Source organism: Acinonyx jubatus, chromosome C1 (genome assembly GCF_027475565.1).
Source record: "Acinonyx jubatus isolate Ajub_Pintada_27869175 chromosome C1, VMU_Ajub_asm_v1.0, whole genome shotgun sequence".
Classification (NCBI taxonomy): Eukaryota; Metazoa; Chordata; class Mammalia; order Carnivora; family Felidae; genus Acinonyx; species Acinonyx jubatus.
Window position 1 is genome coordinate 52520148 of NC_069381.1, and position 23574 is coordinate 52543721.

The 23574-nt window shown below is 40.7% G+C and overlaps 1 protein-coding gene across 1 annotated transcript in view; it reads left to right on the forward strand.

Annotated features, from left to right (window-relative positions):
* The window catches only part of CACHD1 (cache domain containing 1), a 208511-nt gene that overhangs the window by 100560 nt on the left and 84377 nt on the right, over positions 1–23574 (forward strand). Inside the window, exon 3 of the mRNA XM_027058991.2 lies at positions 12030–12178. Within this exon, the coding sequence (XP_026914792.2) occupies positions 12030–12178 (149 nt within the window). The remainder of the gene's footprint in view (positions 1–12029; positions 12179–23574) is intronic.

Genomic DNA, 23574 nt, shown 5'->3' on the forward strand with positions numbered 1-23574 from the left:
ATAACCTCAAATCATCTCCACCGGCAGAATGCACACACAGAAACTCAACCCAGAGTATATTCGAAAACCTGGTGAGACTCGTAAGAGTAGGGACCACCTCATCCCTAATCTGTTCCTTGGTGCAATAGGAAATACTTGTGGTAATGATGTGAAGGAATTAACTGCTGCTCATATCAAGAGCTTCTGAATTAGCTAAGCATTTTGAAAATCTGGACTGATGAAATAACACATTGATGAAAATGGAATCTTACCAAGAGCTACGATTTTGTTTTAATATTAGAAGACCAGTCAGGTCAGGATCATACTAAAATAGCTGTTCATGGGCATTCTTACTGGTTGTTGCTTAAGCAGTCTTTTGTCCTTTTATATGCTGCAAAGTACATGCTGGTTCTTCTGCAAAGTCATGGAGAAGGGTCACTGTCACATCGTCTGACACCGCGGTCAGGCACATGGGGGAAGGTGTTAGCAGTGAATCCTACGCAAATAAACAGCCAGTGGAGAGCAAGGCATGGCCCAAGTCTTCTGTTTGCAATCCTCCCTGTCATCAGATAGGGGATGAGAAGACCTTCCCAAATCCAACTGTGAGTTGGAGAATGATATCAGATGCAGGTTGGCAAGGGAACAGACAGAATAGTTCAGAGAAGGATCTAATAAAATTGTTGTGGTTGAGGCAAATATCCTCATTCCTCTGGTTTGGAACCCACATGGGAAACATTACTTTTTGTTGTTTCTAGCAAGTCCTAATAGCATTTCCCACTAGCATCCAGGATTTACACCTCATTTAAGTGGTCTGTGTGAGTGTTGTGGTTGTTTCTTAATTAAAACAGCAACAGCAAAAAACCTGTGCCTCTGTATCAATAATTACAGCTATACGCCTGCATTGTAAAGGCCGCTAGATCTCAGAAGCTATTTTGCCACTACTCCCGTATCTGGAAACTGAAGCTGAAAGTACCATTTCTCTATTGAGATAAGTATGTTACAAACTGGCTTCACTGTTGGAAGGTAGGACCCGGAGAGTGTGCTCTCCTGCCTAAAGTTATCACACTGCAGTCAAAACTCCGATGATTTTGAATATTCAAGGCTAGTCTTCAACAGCTGAAGAAATCGAATGTTTATAAGATGCTTTTTCCTGTACTGCTTTCCCCCCCTCGATTTTGAACAGAATCTGTGTTGTGGGAGTTGGTTACTCCACATACGGAGTATGCTGTGCATTCGCTCGGTCTTGCACTGACTTACCTTGTAATGGGGGACTAGGAGAGACCTCCTACTTTATTAAGCTCTACTGTCATTAGAAGAAATAGGTATTAAGTCCTAAAATGGCATGTTACATAGTCCACTGGAAAGAGAAGTCAAGTTAATATTAATAAAGGAGGAAATAGAAACATCTCCTCCCCCCCACTGCCATTATGTCTCAAGATTGTCTTCCCAAGGTTTGGATTTACTAAGTTCTTGGCAGGTCAAGGGTAAGAATGTGTTTAGTGGTAGATTTTTGTTCCCCTGCCAGTGTCCTCTTTCCACTTTGTTGCTGAGCTAATTGACACTTGCTGGCAAGTGTTTGATCGATCTGCTCTCAACGGGCCATGAAGAAACCCTAAAACACTGTGGTCAGTTGGCCTGTTACTGGAGTTAGCTCACGTTTTGACTTTCATTTATATGGGAAAGACTTCCTGAGTCCCTGCAGCGTGCCAGGCTCTGGCCCAGGTTGCAGAGTTGGTCGGAGAGGAGGTGCTGTTTGTATTGGGTGTGGGGAGAATTGCACGGTCCCAGAGCCCTCCCAGATGATCCCCAGTGGCTCTAGTAGTGGTGGCCTCCTATTAGCTGAAATGCTTCTAAGCTACACCTGCTGTTGATAAGTTACACACAGATATTTGTACTCTAAATACAGGCTTTACAAAGTAAGAGTAAAGGGACTGGTTTTCTTTTATTTTCACGATTGAGCGTGTCCTTCATAGGCCACCAGAGAATTCCTGAGTTCACAAACCCAAGATCTTTCTCCCCCTTTCTTCCCTAATTAACTTCCTGTGCAAACTTATCTCAAAAGTTATGAATTGAATATTAGAGGTTAGTCTCTGCTGTGGCTCCTGCTTCTCCCTCCTGCTCCCCATTTCTCAGCCTCTCTATTTTTTCTAAGGTCAAGAGTAGGCTGAACTTCTTGTTCCTTTGTAAAGGAATGGGCTGTAAACTTTGAAGGCCTGAGGACGTGCTTATTTTGGTTTTAAGGAACCTCAGCTCAGAGGCTCCTGTTACAGAATGAAGTGAGAAGTGGGTTGAAGCCTACCCTTCCCATTGTTTCTTTTTTTATGATATGGTTGTTAAGGGCAGAGTGGGGTGAAAAACAGGGCAAGAGCCCATTGAGCCCTTGAGTTGATAACCTTGGCTTTCAGGAGTCTTGGGTGTGTGTTTCCATGACTCTCCTGAAATACCTAACACAAACTGCTGCCCAAAGCAAACCCCATTATAACCTTTAAAGCAAACCTGCATTTTGCTTAGACAGAAGCTGCCACTCTCAACTGTTTCCCAGAGCTCAGCCTCTGGTTCTCTGGCATGTCAGCACTTGCCTTCTGTTTTTTCCATTGCACTCCTCCCCAGCTCAGCCACAGGGGCCCCACCTCTCACAGGATCAGGGTATGTGACCCTGGAGCCCAGACAGCCTTGCAATAAATCTTCCTAGTCCACCTGCAGCTCGTCTGTCAGCGGCTGCCCTGCTTCTCCGCTGGATGTGCTATTCCCACACATCCGTCAGACAACCCTGAAGCCTCTTTGGGCCATTGGAGAGTCAGACTGGCCCTATTCCATCTATAGGTCTTTATCTATCTTGTCTTGTATCATTGTCTGCCATGCCCAGGCTTTGCTCTACTGAGTGATTACAGGAAGCCCAAACCTAGTGGTCAATGGGCAGCCACATCACAACCATGGCTATTGGCCGTCAGAATCCCTTCTATGAACTGGTGTTCTTGTTCTCATTAAGACTTACTCCAGAGCAGCTGATATTACCCAGGATCGGGAACTAGACAGGCCCAGAGTTTCTAATAGCCTTGGACCAGATATGAACAGTATTCCTAGTTTATCTGCCCTTTCCTAGAACTGGAAGCAGATTTTTCCAATATGGCAAATAATGCTGTATTATATGAGGGCAAATGATTACAGTAGTGAGTGAACTCTTTTAAGTCTCTTCTAGATGCTAGGTACTACGTTAGATAAAAATGCAGTGTAGTGTTCATGAACATGGATTTGAGTATTAGCTGAGTGACCTTGGACAAATTATCAGCACCATCTACTAAAAATAGCATATAGCAATTACTAAGAGCTGTTACAAGAATTAAAAGACTTCACATAATGTTGCACTTTCAAAATGCCTAACACATGGTCAGCAATCGATAAATGCTAGTTGTGATGCTCCTGGTTTGTTGGCGAAAGCGGGATCCTTACCTAGGAAAAATGAACAATGTGAAGCAGGATATGAGGGGTCCAGCTCAGTTAATTCAAGGCGATTTTGGAAAAGAAGGGTCTGAGGAGGATTCAAAGACACAAAAATCAGGCTGGGACTGAAAGAATGAATTGAATTGAATTTGAGTTTTCTGGGAAAGTTGAGTTTTCTGCAATTTGGGGAGTTTGTAGCACAGAGAGAACAGAGCTAGAGATTAGAAGAAGTGGTCTCTGGTTTCTCCACTCACTCAGTGTGAGCCCGGGCACACCACTGAGACTAGATTTCCTGACTGTAGAAACAGGACAGGGAATACTTGCTCTGCCCAGCTCCTAGGGTTGTGGGAAGGCATATGTAAGACGAGTCACGTAAAAAAGGCAGAAGACCAGAATAAAAGTCCTCATTAGCTCCTTAAGTTTAGAAAGAAGATCCTAGAAGGATCCCGAGTTACTTCAGACTGTAATTATGTAACCTGCAGGACACAGTGCTTTTAACGAGGCACTGACAACCCTAGCAAGGTCATAGCCCAGTGTTAACACATCCAGCCTGACTCTTTGTTCAAGATTCTCCAAAGTACCTGAGTCAGTACATCAAGTCCCCCAAACAATAACAACTACAATAATGGTTAAGTAACAATAGCAACAGTCAGTATTTGGCTCTTACGGTCGTTACTCTGCTGACTGCTTCACAGACCTGAGCCCTTTTAGTTCTCAAACAATATCATGAAGCACCTGTTATTATTCCCAGTTCAGAGGTAATTAAGTTGAAGCTTAGAGAAATAAGGTGCCTGTTCCCTTTAGCTAGTTAGCGACAGAGCCGGATTTAACTCCAATTTATTTGACTCCAAAGCTTAAGCCCTTTGTGCCATTTTGCTGTTAATCTAAAGGGGGGGAAATGTTCCCTCCTTCCCCTGCTGACACTGTGCCAGGTTTCCTGTGGAGGATCAAGCATGCGGATGAGTTAAGTGAATAAAATGGTTAATGTTCAGGTAGCCCTTCTCCCTTCACTTAGAGCTCGATTATTGGAAAATTTAGACCCCACATTATTTCTGTATCACTATCACGTGCATTTGCTGCTGTCGAGACGGAGCTATAACAATAAAAATCCTTTGTGCTTATCATGGGCTTTTTATGTTCACTGTTTCATTTGAACATCACAGTAAACCCTTGAAAAGGGCGAATAGTGTTCCCATTTTACTCATGAGGAAACTGAGTCTAGGGGAAAGTCAACTCGCCCAAATTCCCAGCAGAAAATTGAGAGAGCTCTTACAACTGTCACCAATAATTACTGGTAGTAATGGCTAATTACTCATAGCTAGCAAGGGCAGAGCGTTTTTTTTATATCCTGCATACGGTGTGCAACATGCAGCAATGAGGATGCTTTCCACTTGAACTTTGGAATGTGGCAGTGTGATGTTCAGAGATGTTAAATATTTGTGCTTGCATATACATAAAATTATTTCTATGTCACATACTCTTAAAGAACTAAATCCTGAAACTGCTGGGAAAAATAATAATTCTTGAGTAATAAGGCTGGAATTGAAAGAAAAGGGGATCAGCTATTAAATTCTTATCACGGCACAAAGGTTTTTGAATGTCAAATGTTAAACTCTTCTACATTCAATAGGAATTTTGCTATGAATCTTCAGTCCCCTAGGGTACCTTTCCTGTCTGTGCCTGTCAGCTTCATTGTTATGCATTTTAAATAAAGCTTTCCCTAACATTCAAAACTCCTTCTGAGTTTTAGGGAAAAGACATAAATAAAGTGTGTACTGTGCCTTTGCATTTTTGTTTTCTTTTACCTTTTTTCGAACTGTGTGCCTACCCCACCCCCAATCTTTAGAAGTTTAAAGCTAAGGTAAAAAAAAAAAAGACCTTTAAAAACGGGGGGCTCTGGGGAAGTATGCAAATGACAGAAATGTCTATGGGAAAATTAAGGGAAGTGAAATTCAGCAAGAAAGAAATTCATTGATGTTGTGATGAAACGTTGTCACTGGAGATGATGACAAATTAGAATCCGTTCCCATGGGGACCGGCGTGCTACCTACTGATCATTTGACCCATGGCTGAATGTTGGCTAGCCAAAGAATTGACCCAAAAGATGACAAGATGGTTTTAGTTCCGTTGCCTCATCAGCATTCAGGAACCCCTTAGGGATGAAGGGGGAGAGGATAAAGAAGGATAAAAGATGAAAGCTGGGCTGTGGAAAGAAAAATGTTTTTAATTACACTGAGGAGGATTGTGGGTCCACCTGTAGCTTTTTGTTAAGAAGTCCTTTGTTTTCTTCTGTCTGCAGGGATCATGGCAGGCTACAGACCCAGAATCTGTCTGGCCTCTTGGAAGGGTCTGTGTTGGTAGCTGGTCCTCTTTAGTTTAACAGAGACATTCAGGATTTAATCTCTCTGTGGGCTATCTTTACTCAAACGGATATTGTTGTGCTCACCGAGCAACCTGGATTTGGTTGGTATGCTGAAAGAGCTTGCTTTTAGAGTGAGAAAGAGAAAACTGCCCCACAGTGGAGCATGAGTTGAAGTTTCCACAGTGAGCCACTATCCCCTTTCCTTGTCAGAAGGGCACAGGGAGGTCATCTCAGGCAGTGGGGTTAAGGGAGGCCGGAGCACGACATGGGAGTCAAGGGGCCCTTAAGTTCCATATGCCTCAGTTTCTTCCGTTGTAAAATGGGAATTAACAACTGCATGGTACTGCCTCATGCTGGCAGATAAATTGAATAAAAATCCAGCGTGGAAGATTAGATTGAATTATGAAACTTGCTTCTGAAAGGAAAAGAGCAGGGCATCCACTCTCTTCTCTTTCCGGGTTATGAACAAAGTTAAACACCATGAAGTAATTGGAGCAATTTTTTTTTTTTTAAGTAATTGGAAACAATTTAAGACCATTTGATGTATCTGACCTCATAGTGACAGGTAATAACAGGTTTTGTTTTCGGAGAATACATTATTTCAAACTTGGCCCTCTTTTTTTTTTTTTAATTTATTTATTTTTGAGAGACAGAGCGTGAGCAGGGGAGGAACAGAGAGAGAGGAGACACAGAATCCGAAGCAGGCTCCAGGCTCTGAGCTGTCAGCACAGAGCCCGATGCAGGGCTGAAACTCAGGAACCATCAGATCACGACCTGAGCCGAAGTCGGACGCTTAACCGACTGAGCCACCCAGGTGCCCTGGCCCTCTTTTTTTTTTATACTGGTGGTAGAATTCAATTCTAAACCTCCACAAAGTCTTGACTTCCGTAGGAATTATGTAGAATTCTAGGTAAGTATTTTCAGAAGTCTAATTTTTATTATAAAGTAATGAGACTGTGCATGGCTTTTAGTAATCTGTCAAGATTTTATAGCATTTGTTAAAATGGATTTGAAAAGAAGTGGGAAGAGGGGGCTGTTAGTCTGTGGGTATTCCAGAGAAAAACCGTGTCGCACACAGGTTGCACCTTTGGCCCTGAAGTTAGAATAGGACTGTGTTTGGATCCCAGCTCTACTGCTTACTAGCTTTGTAAACTTGAGCAAGTTACTGAACATTCAGCTTCTGCTTCTGGAAAAAATGCAGATGTGTGTATCTCCCATGGTTCTTTGAAAGACTAAATGGAGACATGCTTGTGAAATGCTGAGAACAGTGCCCCCACATAGCACTCAACAAACATTGGCAATTATGATTTTTTTTTAACAAGGCAAGATGGGGTTTCACCACGTAAAAGGCAGGAACTTCTGACCAAAGTGGGGGGGGGGGGGCTTGCATTTGAGACCTTTTGTTAAGGGTCATGTGTGTCTGGGCTCTGTGTGCAAGTTGCTGCATCCACTGAGGAAAAATGCAGCTTGAGGGGCGTTTGGGTGGCTCAGTTTGGTTGAGTGTCTGTCCGACTTCGGGTCAGGTCATGATCTTACAGCTCGTGAGTTTGAGCCCTGCATTGGGCTCCGTGCTGGTGGCACAGAGCCTGCTCGGGCTTCTCTCTGCCTGCCTCTCTCTCTCCCTCTCTCCCTTCCTCCCCCCCCCATAAATATATATATTTAAAATGCAGCCCATGCTAACGAGGAGGCCGAAGGCAGACATTCCCAACTTGCCCCTGCCCTGCTCCTTCTTGCAGTGCCTCCCTCTGTCCCTTTCCTTCTTTCCTTCCCTCACCACACACCCCACTGCAGGGAACTAACTGTTTAGTTCCACAGACAGCCCAGTAGTGGGGGACTCTGCACCCTGGCTCTGCGCCTTGGCTGGTTATGTTAATGAGAGTTTCATTCCTCACATCGGTGTGATTTGTCATATTTTTAAATGTCAAGTCACTACTGAAGCTTCTTTTAAGTTTGGTTTGTGTGGAGCAGATAGTGAATACACACAGGCTTTATAGACAGGATGGTTCTGAGTTTAGGTGACTGGCTTTCACAAAACCACCTCATTGATAGAAAATAATGATCCCTAAATTGTAGGATCCTTATGCATAATATGTGGTAACTGCCACTATGCAGTAGCTCTTAGACTTTTGTGAACAACCCCAAGATCTCTTTGCAACAGATACTACAGTCTTGATCGTTCTGATGGTATAGATGGAACAGTTGGATCTGAATGGCTTTGTATAGCTCAGCCTCAATATGTTTATCTCGGAACGGAATTCAGCCTATCTTGGGTGTTCAAGTTACGTGTTGCTACATAAAAAAATACCCCAAACTTAGTGGCATAAACAATCTCTTTATGCTTGTGTATTCTGTGGGTCAGGAGCTCGGGCCAGGCATAGCAAGGGTGGCTTATCTCTGTTCCATGATGTGTGGAGCTTCATCAGAGGAGACTGGGGGCTGGAATATTCTGGAGGCTTCTTGACTCCTCTTTGGAACCTGGGCTGAGGTGACTTGAAGGCTTGAGCAACTGGAGCTGCCAACCAAGCACTTAACTGTGGCCTCTTCATGTGTCTTGGTACAGCAGGGTAGCTTGAGAGCATTCCAAGGGAGACCTGCGGAAGCTGCATGGCCCTTATGACCTAGCCTCAGAAGTTGCATGGTGTCAGTTTCTCTATACTTGACTGGTAGAAGCCATCATAACTCTACCCAGATTCAAGGAGTGGGTGGAGAGAGAGCATGGACCCCCACCTCTTAGTAGAATGTTAAAAAAAAATTGCTGCAAATTTTTGTAAAACTACTAAGATTATGGTTCTATCTTGGAATGTGTTAGGGCTTCTGACTTCTTATAGGGAAGCAAGCTGCATAGTCTCTGTTGCAACGACTCTGTCACTGTAGAATGAAAGCAGCCGTAAACAGGTAAACAAATGACTATTTCAGTAAAACTTTATGAACATCGAAATTTGAATTTCCTGTAGTTATTATTAACTATAACAAAATACCTTTTTTAAAAAAAGACATTTAAAAATAAAAATCATTTTTAGCTCATATAAAAGTAGTCAGTGAGACAAATTAAAATATCCTGATTGGGGAGCCTGGGTCATTCAGTTAGTTAAGCATCCAACTTCGGCTCAGGTCATGATCTCACGGTTCATGAATTTGAACCCCGTGTGGGGCTCTGGGCTGCTAGCTCAAGGCCTGGAACCTACTTCGGATTCTACATCTCTCTCTCTCTCTCTCTCTCTCTCTGCCCCTCTCCTGCTCACTCTCTTTCTCTACCCCAGCCTCTCAAAAATAAGTAAACGTTAAAAAAAATTTTTTTAAATAAAATATCAGGTTTAATTAGATCTGTCTTTGTTCAAAGATAGAATTCTCCCAATATGTAGAAGAAATACCAGGTATTTCTCAGATGTTTTGTGTGTGTGTGTGTGTGTGTGTGTGTGTGTGTGTGTGTATGTTTGAAAGAAAGACAAAAATGATCACAAACTGCATTTTAGAAGTGAGTTTGTGAAGATCTTATTTAAAATTTCCTCTTTTTATTTTTTATTTTTGAGAGAATGTGAGCTGGGGAAGGGTGAAGAGAGAGGGAGACAGGGGATCCAAAGCAGGCTCCGAGCTAACAGAGCAGTGAGCCTGATGTGGGGCTTGAACTCATGAACTGTGAGATCATGACCTGAGCTGAAATCAGATGCTCAACCAACTAAGCCACCCAGGTGCCCCTAGAATTTACATTTTTTCAAGCACACTTTATCTTTATCTTGTTACAGAACATTTGTTGCCACGGACAAGGAAGGGCTATATTCTTGATATTGTAGGTGGAAAATGAATGATATTTATTTCAGAACCTAAAGAGAAAAGATAAAATGTGCTCTTCTTGATGGAGTTCCCAGAAATACATATTGTCGATATTGTTGTTTTTAAATAAGTTGTCCAAGTTTTTATTTTTTTATTTTTTTTAATCTTTTTTTAAAGACTTTTAATGTTTTTTATTTACTTTTTTTAATTTTTTTTTTAACGTTTATTTATTTTTGAGACAGAGACAGTGCATGAACGGGGGAGGGTCACAGAGAGAGGGAGACACAGAATCTGAAACAGGCTCCAGGCTCTGAGCAGTCAGCACAGAGCCTGATGCGGGGCTTGAACTCATGGACCGTGAGATCATGACCTGAGCCGAAGTCGGACGCTTAACCGACTGAGCCACCCAGGCGCCCCTGTCCAAGTTTTTAAAGAGGTTGTTGGTCGATAGACCAAAGGATAAGGTTGGTGACTGGTTGTTTTTTTTTCTTTAATTTTTATTAATTCATTAAATATTTATTGTCTGCCTGCAATGCCAGGCAGGCGCTAAAGATAATGAGATGAACAAAAACACAAGTAGTACCCGCTCTTACAGAGCATACAGTCTAGTGTGGGAACCAGACATTAAACAGATGACAGCATTAAAGTGTAGAGTATGTTATGAGGGGTGAATGCAGGGCACTGTGAGAATATACTTGAGGTTTTCAAGCTGGATCTGTTACCCTATCTCTCACCCTCAACTATCCATTGACTGTAAGAGTCCAGGTAAAAGGATTATTCCATTAGAGCACACTGTGGTTTCAAAACCAGCACAGGGGCGCTGGGTGCCTCGGTTGAGTGTCGGACTCTTGATTTCAGCTAGGGTCATGATCTCATGGTTCGTGAGTTTGAGCCCCTGGTCCAGTCCACTGACAGCACAGGCCTGCTTGGGATTCTCTCTCTCTCCCTTTCTCTTTGCCCCTCCTCTGCTTGTGCACACACTCTCACTCTCTCGAATAAATAAACATGAAAAAAATAGCACATTTGCTAATAAGCACATTGTTACTTAGCATCCTGGCCTCCACCTACCACATCTCGGTAGCACTTTGTACCACATTTTAGTAACCAAAATCATCTCTAAGCTTTGCCAAATCCCCTTGGAGGCAGAATCACCAGTGGTCTAAATTTTTAGATGGGAAGTTAAACTGCATCTATACATTTTGTTTCAAAGACCTCAGCAAAAAAACCATAATTTTTTAAAATAAATTCTAGCTCAGGGATTAGAATTGCAGGTGGATTTGTCAATTTAGGGGGGCATACAATACCTCCTCTGAAAATGGTGAGACAAAATGGGACAGCCCTTTATCAAATTAAATGTTACACTCATACTCTTGTTACGTGTAGAAATGTTTGTACCTTATAGTTTGTACCATATATAGCAAGGCTGAGAAGGTTATTTGACACTCTGAAAACTCCCAAATATCGATGGGACAAGATCGAATTGAGGAATTGGCTTGAAAATAACAAATGAAGATATCCTGATTTGGCTTCATGTTCTCAGCCTGTAAGCTATTGGATTCTGTGAGTTGATGACCCAAAGGAGATGATTAGTTCTCCTCTAGTGTGCTGATAATGAATAGCTCTACAAAACCAATTAGCTATAATTCTATCAGTCATTTCATTTGGGTAACATTTTGTTGAAGGGGAAGAAAAACAACACTGTTTTCCTTGGAGATCTATAATTAAGCTGTGATATTTGATGGGAACAATGGAAGAAAAAGCAGTATGCTTATCAATTTGCTTTTGTTTTTCTCACATGAAAGTAAATGATGATGAAGTGTTCTGTTCACAGCAGTTAAGAAAGACATTTGTCCATCTTAACGGTGTAACAGACCAAACAGGAGTATATTTCTAACTATATATTTTGTTTCATAGGGATGTCTACATTGTACAACTCTAGGGATTTGCCATTCACATGGAAGACTGTGAATGGTGCCCCCTGGAGTTTTGTAGCAGAAGATACTGAATGTCCTTTCCCTTTTTCACGTATTTTCCCCTTTGAAAATCTGTGTGAATCCAGAACCATGAATAGTGGATTGTTTTCTTACAGTCACTGTTGTTGCTTTGTAAGACCTAATGCCCACTGTCATGCTGACAATAATATCAATAGACTTTGTTTTCCTTTGTCTAATAAAACATTTTATGGATCAGTATTTTTCTGTTGAATTCAAACACATGAGAAGTTCGTAATGTGTCATTAGCTATCACAAGATGGCAGGTATTGTTTTGTTGTCTGAGTATCCTTCTGTGACTTCTGGGCATTTTGCAATTTTTACCTCAGTTTACACAGTGGAATGAGATGTGCCTATGTGTGGTTAGTTTTACCTGAAGTTTAATACATGCAGCTTGTGACACAAATTAACGAGCTTATTAGAAAAAACACAGTTGGTTATTGCGTTAGGCTTTCGATTTATTTTGCTTACCCTTTGTCCCCCAGCTAGCCAAAAAAATCCGAGAGAAGTTCAATCGTTACTTGGATGTGGTCAACCGGAACAAGCAAGTTGTAGAAGCTTCTTATACGGCTCACCTAACCTCTCCTCTAACTGCAATTCAAGACTGCTGTACGATCCCACCTTCCATGATGGAGTAAGACTTTAAAAATATTTTTTTCTTGTTTAAACCAGGAATTGAATTGCTTTCCATTCATATTCAAAATGCCTGTGCTTGTTTATTGCAAAGTGAATAGTATTTCTATCTTAAATAAGCCTTTTGTCTTTAAATAGATGAGTAATTTTTAAAGAAGTGGGGCTCAACATACTGTATCCAAGAAATTCCCAGACCTTCCCTGCTCACCTTTTTGTCATGTTGGAATTCAGTTTCAGAAGAATCAAATATTACTTGAGTACAAAGTTGATGAAGTCTAGAAAATTACATTTTGTCATGTGTCAACTAATGGGTCACGAATAAGCTAGTCTCATTGCTTCTAGTAATTCGCCTAATTTAAGAGAGTACTTTTTGTCTTTAAGAGTAACAAAAATTCCCACTTTTTTCTTTGGTAGTTTTAAAAATAACGTCTACACTAACGGGAAATGTGGCTTCAGATAATAATGAAACAGAATTAGTGTCCGTATGGTTAGGGATATTTTTATTTATTGGCCTAGTGATATTTATATTTGGAGGGGTGTGTAGAATCATGTGATGCTGGAAATTGTTTGTAGTGGAAAGAACACTTAACTAAAGGTAAGAGAACTTAATTTTTACTTGGTCTCTAGCCGTGTGACCTTAATTAATTATGTGCCTTTTCTGTCAGTGGATAATAATCTTTATTTTCTAGGGCTATTTCGAATGGCTAAAAGCTGTTAACATACTTTAAAGATTATGAGTATAAATGTTACCATAATTGGTATGTATTATTCCCCTGTTTGTACAGTGAGTGCTCTTGGAGCCGCGCAAGGGATAGATACAGCAGTTTTTGGTGGTTAAATGTTTTGCTTCCATCAGCAGTTTTTTACTTACAGTTTCTTGGTGGGGTATGGAGGTAGCAGGACATCCTTAAGTCATTTTATTCTCCTTCTTTGTGATACTAAGATGAGCCTTTCTCTCTGCAGCCTAAAGAGGCTCCTAGTCGTTTACTCAACTAAATGGAAAAATGTATACAGTGTAGAATGGGACTGTCTGGTTATGAATCTTACCTAATACTCAGATGGTCTTGGGTATTTGATGTCTCAGCCACCCTGTCTTCCTCTCTAGAAAGGGAACAATAATGAATACTTCATACAGTGTTTTGAGTATTCAGTGTGATCAATTGTGAAAAATTCTCTGTAGTTCTGAACAAATATTAGCCCTATTACTTATATGCTTCCATATCATATGAACATTTCTTTTTTTATTAGGTGTAATCAAAGAAGATGTCCTTTTTTGTAGTTGGGACATCAGTAACTTAGTGTTTTTGACAATTTCTCTCTTACCTAAAAGAAAAGGAGGGCTCACTTGGGTTTTGAACCAAAGAAAACATTTTCAGAACAGGGAGAAAAGCTGGTATAGTAAGGGAGAAATCCTTGAAGCTAGAATTACACTTAAAACTGTGGTTGTCAACCGGGGGTGATTTCCATCCTCCTTTTTTCTCCCCCTTTCCCCTTGAATGTTTGACAATGTCTGGAAACATTTTCAGTTGTCACCCTTGGAAGGTGGGGAACAGTTACTAGCATCTAGTGTGTAGAGGTCAGGGATGCGTCTATACGGCCTGTATTGCACAGGACAGAGCCTCCAGAACAAAGAATTATCTGGCTATAGGAGGTTTTCATAAATTCCTACGTGGAACTATTGCTCTGGTTGAAACGAGCTGGAATTGATTGCCCTCTACCTGGAAATCTATCCCCTATGTCTTCTTCCCATTACTGGCCCACCTTGTGAATTTCTATTAATGTTTCAAGAAGTTAACTCCACAGTTTGCCTCTTTCCATAGCTTTCAAATACCTCCTCCCCCCAACCCTTTTTACTTCTCTTTGCCCCTGGAGGGATTCCCTTCTCCCTCATCTCTGTTCCCATAGTAAGTTTGAAATGCCTCTATTACAGTATAGAACTTGATGTTATGGCAGGTTGTTGGTTGTGACTCTGCCTCCCCTGCTGTTCTGGGCAGGGATTACACTTCATCCCTTTTTACCCCGGCACCTGGCAATTGTATTTAATTACTACTTGTCAACATCTGAATTGAGTAAGGGGCTGTCCACTCTCCACGTGTTAAAACTCTGGGGGTGAGGGGGCGAATACTGAACATAATTAATAGCACAAAATGTGACACAGAGAGATCCTGTGGTTCCTCAAAGCAGAGAAATGTACCAGGTGGATGGCATCACAAAAAATTTATGTACTTTAGAAGTATGCATGTTATTTGATATCATTTGAGGGAATATCACAAGAAAATAAGACATTTTTTAAAAATTATTTTAATGTTTATTTTTGAGAGAGAGAGAGAGAGACAGAGCATGAGCAGGGGAGGGTAAGAGAGAGAGGGAGACACAGAATCTGAAGCAGGCTCCAGGCTCTGAGCTGTCAGCACAGAGCCTGACGCAGGACTCAAACCCACAGACCATAAGATCATGACCTCAGCCGAAGTCGGATGCTTAACCAACTGACCCACCCAGGTGCCCCAATAAGACATGTTAATAAAGAGAAGCTTGTAAAGAAAGTCATTGTACTGCCAGTTAGAGAATATTGTCAATATCCTAAATTTCTAATAGGGGATTGATTAGTCAAGAGAATTGTATCCCATCCATGAAAGTGAGATGGTGGGCGCCTGGGTGGCTCAGTTGGTTAGGCAACTGACTTTGGCTCAGGTCATGATCTCACAGATGGTGAGTCCGAGCCCCATGTCAGGCTCTGTGCTGACGGCTCAGAGCCTGGAGCCTACTTCAGATTCTGTGTCTCCCACCTCTCTCTACCCCTCCCCTGCTCTCGCTCTGTGTCTGTCTCTCAATAATAAATAAATGTTAAAAAATAAAAATAAAAAAAGAAAAGAAGTGAGTTGGTAAGGCACAGCCACACTGTACAAGAAGAGTATTTGGTGACTTGTGAAAATGGCCATACATACATACACACATTAAAAGTTTGGGAGGGGGGGCACCTCAGTGGCTGAGTTGGTTAAGTGTCTGGCTCTTGATTTAGGCTCAGGTCATGATCTTACAGTTTGTGGGATCAAGCCCTGTGTCGGGCTCTGTGCTGTCAGTGCAGAGCCTGCTTGGGATTCTCTCTCTCCCTCAGTCTCTGCCCCTCCCCCTGTTCACTCATTTAAATTAATTAATTAATTAATTAAAATACACCTAAAAAATAAATAAATGGGAGGACTCACATCAAAATGTATAGGAATAAAGATAGCAATTTCCATTTTGAATACGCAGAGATAAGGATTGAAGTCTGAGATGCAGACTAGGCAGATATTTGCCAAAATTCAGTGGTCTGCCTTTTGGTGAATATAACAACACATAAAGTGTAGTCTCTGCCCTCCTGGAATTTCTCATCTAGTTCAGTTTACCGTCAGGGACTTCAGTTGTAGTCGTGGCGGGGTACGTGCTGAGTAAGCAGGTTAGGTAGAATGAGAGGCTTTTCCCTCCTTCCGAGGTTGGATTTGTGCGTTGAATGTTGCATGGGCACTCTGAAGAGCCATGATGCAATCTTACCTCCTCACTAGGGGTAGTTGACAGGACCAACCTCTGTATGGGGTGAATCTTGCAAAACCAGGGCAGTTCTGACAACAAAGCTGGGTAATCAGAAGATTTACAGATGAGTAAAGAGGCATATTAAAGAGATATCTGATCAAAACTCTTCACAGCCGGGAGTGGCAGAGGATGACTACCCCTGGTAGAATCTTCCTGGCTCTGAATAGAGCTCACTTACCAGGGATCTGTGTTTAGGAGTTTTTGAAGTAACTCTGAGCTGATGCTTTTCTAGCAATTGGGTGAACACAAACACTTACTAAAATTATGAGACTCAAGGTGCCTGGGTGCTTGTCACTTAAGCAGCCAACTTCACCTCAGGCCATGATCTCATGATTTGTGAGTTTGAGCCACATGTCAGGCTCTGTGCTGACAGCTCAGAGCCTAGAGCCCACTTCAGATTCTGACTTCCTCTCTCTCTGCCTTTCCCCTGCTAGCACTGTGTCTCTGTCTCTCAAAAATAAATAAAAAATAAAGTTATGAAACTTAACTTTTTAATGAAGATTCAAGAATGGGAAAGAGTTACTAGTAAGTTGTTGGGGTGAGCCATGATAGGAATCCTTTGCTGCCTTTGTTTCGGTCCCTCATAAAACACTTCGCTGCACCACTTTGTTTTGGTATCTTATTGAGCACATTTTCAGTGTGTATTTTAATCCCTCCAAAAATGTCTCCATTTTGAATCTCAGGGAGTTCATGTTGGAGTAAAGTGCGGACAGGAAGAACTCCCAGTCTTTAGAAGCCATTTGAGGACATGACTAAACAATTTTTTTTTTAATGGTAGGCAGATTTGGTTTTGAATCCTACCTCTTTCACTCATAAGTTGACTTTGGGGAGTCACTTAATTCTGAGCCTCAATTTCCTCATCAGTGAGCTGACAGTAAGGATAGTCCATACCTCACAGAGTCACTTAAGGAAATGTTTTTAGGTTGTAATTTCCTTATTTTATAAGTATGGGTATTATTCTCTATGTCAGGACATACTCTTTTTTTCCCTTATGGCAATAACAAAAGAGTCTTTTTTAAGATAATATACTTAAAAACTGAATTAACCTAAATGAAAATATTAAGTGAATGTGACCAAAATCTTGAAGCTGATAGATAATGACTGAAGTTCCTGAAAAATGGATTCAAGGTCATTTCCAAAGTCCTTCCAAATTGTGAGATTTTACAGTTCTATAAAGTAGACTTTTTATGCCCCTGATGTATATCTGGCCACGTGCAAATGTATTAATACTGCTATTATAAGTTTAAGTAATTGACTTGCGATAAAGGACCTCCAGTCTTAGATCTGGATTTTGTCCGTTCTTTTTTTTTTTTTTTTTTTAATTTTTTAAAATGTTTGTTTATTTTTGAGAGAGAGGCAGAGCGCAAGCAGGGGAGGGGCAGAGAGAGGGGGAATCACAGAATCTAAAGCAGGCTCCAGGCTCTGAGCAGTCAGCATAGAGCCTGACGTGGGGCTCAAACTCCTAAACTGTGAGATCATGACCTGAGCAGAAGTCGGAGGCTTACCTAACGGAGCCATCAGGCACCCCTGGATCTTGTCCATTCTTAAACATCTGGGCTGTGTAAACATTTTTTGACACCTAGCACTGGCCAGTGGTGCTCAAGGTATTTGCTACTAACATTTTAAAGGCCTGTGCCTATTGACTTTGCTTCTTCTCTAAAAGCATCAAAAATAAGGTAGTATTAGCACAATATTTTTTATAACTGATTTTAATGAATGGCTAATATTCACTTTTTGTTTCAAGCCTAGAATTTCAGTTTTGCTGACTTATAATCCATTTATTTTTCTCATAAGGGCTTGATAATGCATATTTTAACAAAATGCCCAGTTGTGAAGAGAGAAGGTCTTTAAAGTGTCCTATCATAGATTCTGAAGGTTTATACTATGTTGACAACAGAGAGAATCTACAAAGCAGCAGAAAATTGATTTTTCAGATAATTTTGATACTTTGCTTCTCAGACTACTGAACTCCTCCTACTCAGGAGTTCTACAAGTTAATTATTTTGTACAAGGCCTTGCATAGAGATTAGGTACTTTGTCAAGTGTTTGCTGAAGGAATGATCTGAAGAATTAACCTCCTCTAAAATGGAGAAAAGTTAAATTATGTCTTAATGTAAGACAAACTCATTTTCAGTGGTATCACTTAAAATAATTTTGAGAATGAGTTCAGTTACTCATGTAATTTAGTTAACAGCTCCCCTTGTGTTGTGTTGGGTTGCTGATGAGGGCACAGGAGAGACTGGGCTCTCCCCCAAGGAGTGCACAGACACATAAACACGTAATTATCCTCAGGGACAATATCTGTCTACAGATGTGTTTACCTTAGCCCCACAAGATGTTTTAAAGGTTTTTAAATTTATAATTTTTTAAATCTGTTGCCAACACTTAAATTTGGGGAGATTACACATTTAAAAACTCCAAATTGCTGTCTTCTCTAAAATCAGAAGATCTGGCAATAGTGGGTCCACATTCCCACTGGGCAGCAATCCGTTTGCATGAAGAATGGCTCCCCTTTGAGGACAAGGCCCACAATCTCCCTGACATACTGTTCCCGCTGGTCCCTGTAGGTTACACCCAACCCAGTCCCCTGACTTTGATCACCTGCTTGGCCCACACTAATATGTGAGTTTGTAACTCCTGCTCTAAAACGAACATATAATATTAATTAATTTGACTTAAGAAAATATCCTGTCCATACTCATTCTGTCAAATTTAAAGAATATAGCTCCTTTATGCATAACATTTAGAATATCTGTCCCTGAAATCTGGCTTGCCACAGAGATGGGGTTCTCTTGAGCACATCTGAACCTGTTGTTTACTCAGCAGGACCGACCAACCCTTGGCTTTTATTATACAAACCAATCAATAATTTTATCTTCCATGTCTTTTAATCCATTTCTCTCCTCCCTCTCCCAGTTTCTTTTCTTTTCTTTTCTTTTCTTTTCTTTTCTTTTCTTTTCTTTTCTTTTATCTTATTTTTAAAAGAAGGGAACAATGGTGAGGGTAAACTAGGAAGTAAATGCTAGGAAGATGAACTTAGATTTTTATTTCTGTGTCTCCAAGTGGGGTTCAGTGCTTTTGACCTCACTGAATTAATGCTTGTGAATTGGTTAATTGTGGTGGGACTTGTTAAGGCCTCTAGGCCAGGTTTGAGATGAGCAAAGCAATACTAGAATGAGCTAGAATAAGCAAGCAATTGTTTCTAAGCCTCTTGGAAGCCAGCCACCTAAAGCTAGACTTCAGCTCTATAGAGAATTCTCTCCTACCTATCAAGGCAGACTTAAACCTTCACTGATTCCAAAAAGTGAAGAAACTCTGGGAAATATTGTCAAATTAGATTTCTGCTATTTTTCAAGGAGCTCTTTGAGTTGGAGCATCCGCTGGGATTGATGTAGTCACTGGGGAAGACAGGGTAAGACTCCTCTCATTTTCTGAGAACCCAAATTTAATGCATCTCTGGCTGCCACCCACTAGAGCAGTAGGATTTCAAGAGTCAGGCCTTACCACAAATCTGTTGGGGATATTGTGCTATAGGTAAAGCAACCAGCATAGGTTCTGATGCAAGAAGTCCAAGCTCATGATTGCATTTCTCATGAATAGCCATTGCTGTAAGCCTGTTAGAGTTCTCCAGAGAAACAGAACTAATAGGAGAAGATATGTGAAAGAGAGGCAGAGGGGGCGAGATTTATTTTAAGGAATTGGCTGGCATGATTTTGCAGATACAAGTCTAAAATCTGCAGGGTAGCCCAGCAGTCTGGAGACCCAGGAACAGTTGCAGTTCCAGTCTGCTGGCAGAATTCCTTCTTGCTTGGGAGGTCAGTCTTTATTAGGACCTTCACCTAATTGGACCCACAGCCCACTGACTTAAATGTTGATCTCATCCCAAAACTCCCTTCACAGAAAAATCCAGAATAATGTTTGACCAAATATCTGAGGACCCTGGCCCAGCCAAATTGACACATAAAATTAACTAGCACACACTTTTAGAGAAAGGATAGAAAATTGAATGGCAAAGCCTACTACTGAAGTTAAATTTTTTGTTAACACTCACATTTAGATTGGAGGATGCCAGATTATTACTCTCTTCAAACGTTATATTGTGTCCTACTAGACTGCTTCTTTTAAAAAGTTAATAATGCTCATGTTAATAGCTGCCTGGAAAGGAGTGCAGGCAGCTGAGTAAGTCTTTTTTCATGTAAATTGGTTGTATATCTTGTGGTATGATTAGATGTGCAAATTTCTATGTTCCTATGTTAAGTTCAAATATTGTTGACACTATAGGAACCAGAAATAAGCTACTTAGAGAGTTGTTTTTAATTTTGATGGTTAACATGCTGACCCATAATGTTCAGACTCCTAAGCTAGGATCCTTTGGATTCTTTAGGGACTTACTAGTTTCAGGTCAAGGTTTGTGTTTGCCTTTTTTTTTTTAATTTTTTTTTAAACGTTTATTTATTTTTGAGGCAGAGAGAGACAGAACATGGACGGCGGAGGGTCAGAGAGAGGGAGACACAGAATCCAAAACAGGCTCCAGGCTCTGAGCTGTCAGCACAGAGCCCAATGCGGGGCTCAAACCCATGGACCATGAGATCATGACCTGAGCCGAAGTTGGCTGCTTAACCAACTGAGCCACCCAGGCGCCCCTGCCTTTTTTTTTAAGCTGAACTCAGACATGATCCTTTTTAATTTTTAAAAGGAGGCAAGCCTCTTTTTAAATTGTTAATTTTTAAAATAATCTGCCTTGAAACACCTCAAACAGTGAAGACAGTTTTCCTTTAAGTTGTGAGGCAGTTATATCACTGTAGTACAGTACTAAGACTGGATGGACTTTTGCTCTTCTTTGCTGTATCATCTTACAAAGTTCACGTAACTTTTTTAGTTTACAGTTTTCCTCAGCTGTAAAAGGAGCAGTTCAGACTATACTCCAGAGGCCTAGCTCTCAAGATTGATTAATTTCCCTCAGCCTTCTTAGAAGGTTTGTTTTTAACTGGAGCCATTTGACATTATAGGCAACTTTTCCTACTGCCCAAATTTGTAAATTCTAGATTTCATGAGAGAATTTGTTTTCATTTTTTTGAGAACTACTTAGGGGAAATAAGGTGGCATTATGTAGCCAGGCTTATAGAGGTTAAATTATTCATTCATTAAATCATTTAAAAAAAAACATTTATGGAATGATTTATGGAAGAAGCATTTCAGCCTAGTATTGAAGTAAGAAGGGGATTTGAACATATAGGAATATGGAAGAAGAGCTTTCCAGGAAAGAAAGGACCATCTGAAAATGGCCAAGAGCACTGAAGAGTACATAGTGTCTGGAAAGTGATGAAAGGGCCATCTGAGAAGTTGGTTACTATCAGATAATAGAGATTCTCAAAGGCTAGACTGAAGAATTAAACTTTATTCAGGAGACCATAGGCACTGTAAATGAAGTCAAGGACAATTCTTCTTGTGTTTATCTTTACTGTCTGACACAGGGTAGATGCTCAGTACGTAACAGTTGAATGAGAGAATTAAGTATTTTTGAGAAAGGGAACGAAATGAAGATCCCCTTTAAGGGGATTTTACCTGTCGACCATGTAGCAAGTAGAAGACCTAGTTTGATTGCATTTATATAGGCAAGGAACAAGTGGGGGCATGAATATGGCTATGGGCACCCACTCTCTTGGGTGTTGAAAGAGGGAGGAACTAAAGGCGATCAACTGAAGTTGATTCTAGTAACTGTGAGAGTGGTTGATTCCAGATTCTAAGTTATATTTGTACATCGTATGCTCTCTCATCTTTCTTTTTAGTTACATTTAAGTTCAGGGACCCAGTCAGATTGAACACCTTGCTTGAACAAGTCTCCATTAAATATCTGCTGAAGGAGTTAGTGCATGGCAGCAAGCCTGATTTCGTCTTTAGTTTTTGAGTACTGGTAGTAACGATGATAACAGAATTATTGAGCTACTTTACCTCTAGACAGGAAATTCAAGTACCTTTATGCCCATTTATAATAGTTGTTTTCATCTGAGTGTTACTTGATTGTTAGAAGCTCTGTTAGAAAACTTAAGTTGATGTTGGCCAGTTAGATTTAATCATTAATATAGTAATAATAGATATGAATAATTACTATATAAAAATAACTGGTTATATGTAAGGTAAATTTAAAAACGTGAATTTTCCAAATACCCATATATATCATTTTCACTTCATCTGGATCCTGTTCGAGGCAGCTAATGTGTGAGACATTGTACTAGAAACTGTCCGAAGGACAAAGATGAATAAAAACAGTCCATTCTTTCAGGAACTCACAGGCCATTAGAGTAAGCTAAGCAGACTGTGTCAAGTGCCATGAAAAATCTAAAGTCTCCTTTAGAAGAAAAAGAGATTATGAACAGAGGCCTGTGAGCACTCAGTCTCAGTAGAGAGGTGGTAGTTGAGGCCCTGAAGAGTGGAACTCCTACAGATCTAGGAAAGAATGCTGCAGATGAAAAAGAGCGTGAGCATCATAAAGAACCGAGCATGCAGAAGTGGAGGACAGAGCTGGAGTAATGGATAAGAGCTGTGCTGGGCTGGGCTCAAAATCCTTGGCCAACTGGACAAATTTTTTCTCTGTAAACAGTAGATTTTAAAGAAAAGAAAGGCTATTGTCAGTCTGAGACTTGGGCAGGTTAATTAGTTGGCAAAGGAAGGATAAGTTGGGGTGGAGAGGCAAGTTGCTGGTCAAGTTGGGCCATCCTAATCCAGGAGAAAAGTAATGACACTTCAAGATGTCAGCTAGATTTCATTGGAGATTTAGGTGCAGAGAAAGATTTGAAAAGACGGTTTTAAATTTTAAATCGAGCATCTCAGCAGATAGAAATCTATTAATTAGAAAGTGAAAATAAGAGCAAAAGATTTTTTTTTAATAGGTAGGCTCAATGCCTAATGTGGGGCTTGAACTCCAGACCCTGAGATCAAGTGTAGCATGCTTTACTGACTGAGCCAGCCAGGTGCCCCAGCAAAAGATTTTCAAGAGGAAGATGAAATTCAGTTGGAACATGCTGATTTTGATTTTTGAGTTGCACACAGATCATTCTGGGGAGGTGTTTGGTGAGGAGTTGAGATTCTCCTGTAGCATCATTTTATTTTCATCCCACAAATATCCCCCTCCACCCACAACTATGTTATATGCCATGGCAGTTCAGGAGAGAGGGCCAGGTTGAAATGTGTAGTTGTATGTGATTTTTCTTTAATGTTTATTTTTGAAGGAAAGAGAGAGCGTGAGTGGGGGAAGGGGAGAGAGCCGGCCCGAGGAGGGGTAGACACAGAATCCGAAGCGGGCTCCAGGCTCTGAGCTGTCGGCACAGAGCCTGACACTGGACTGAAAATCATGAGCTGAAGCTGATGCTTCATGACCTGAGCTGAAGTCAGATGCTTAAGCAACTGAGCCACCCAGGTGCCCCAAATTGTATAGTTTTAATGTCGTGCTGATACATAGTTAAGTTTTGTTTAAAATAAGATTTCTAGGCATAGTAGCTGACCACATGTGTGCAATTCCTATTTTTCCCCACTTGTTTTAAGGTAGTACACATGAAAAAAAATGATGTAAAGTATCTAACCCTGTACACATTTTCTTATAATAAGAATTATTATGTTCTTAAGAAAAATAAAACATTGTGACTTAGCCAGGTGCTTTTCCATTTATGACTCTTGCTGTTTTGTTCTTTCCATGTCACAAGGTCAAATAACATGACAAGCATGGTCCTTAACAAACTGAGTTTAATTTTTATTGCAGATCTTGTTCTTTCCCCCAAGAAGGTGTGTTTTGTGTTTTTGCCCTTAAAGTGCTATATGACCCATCTTAGC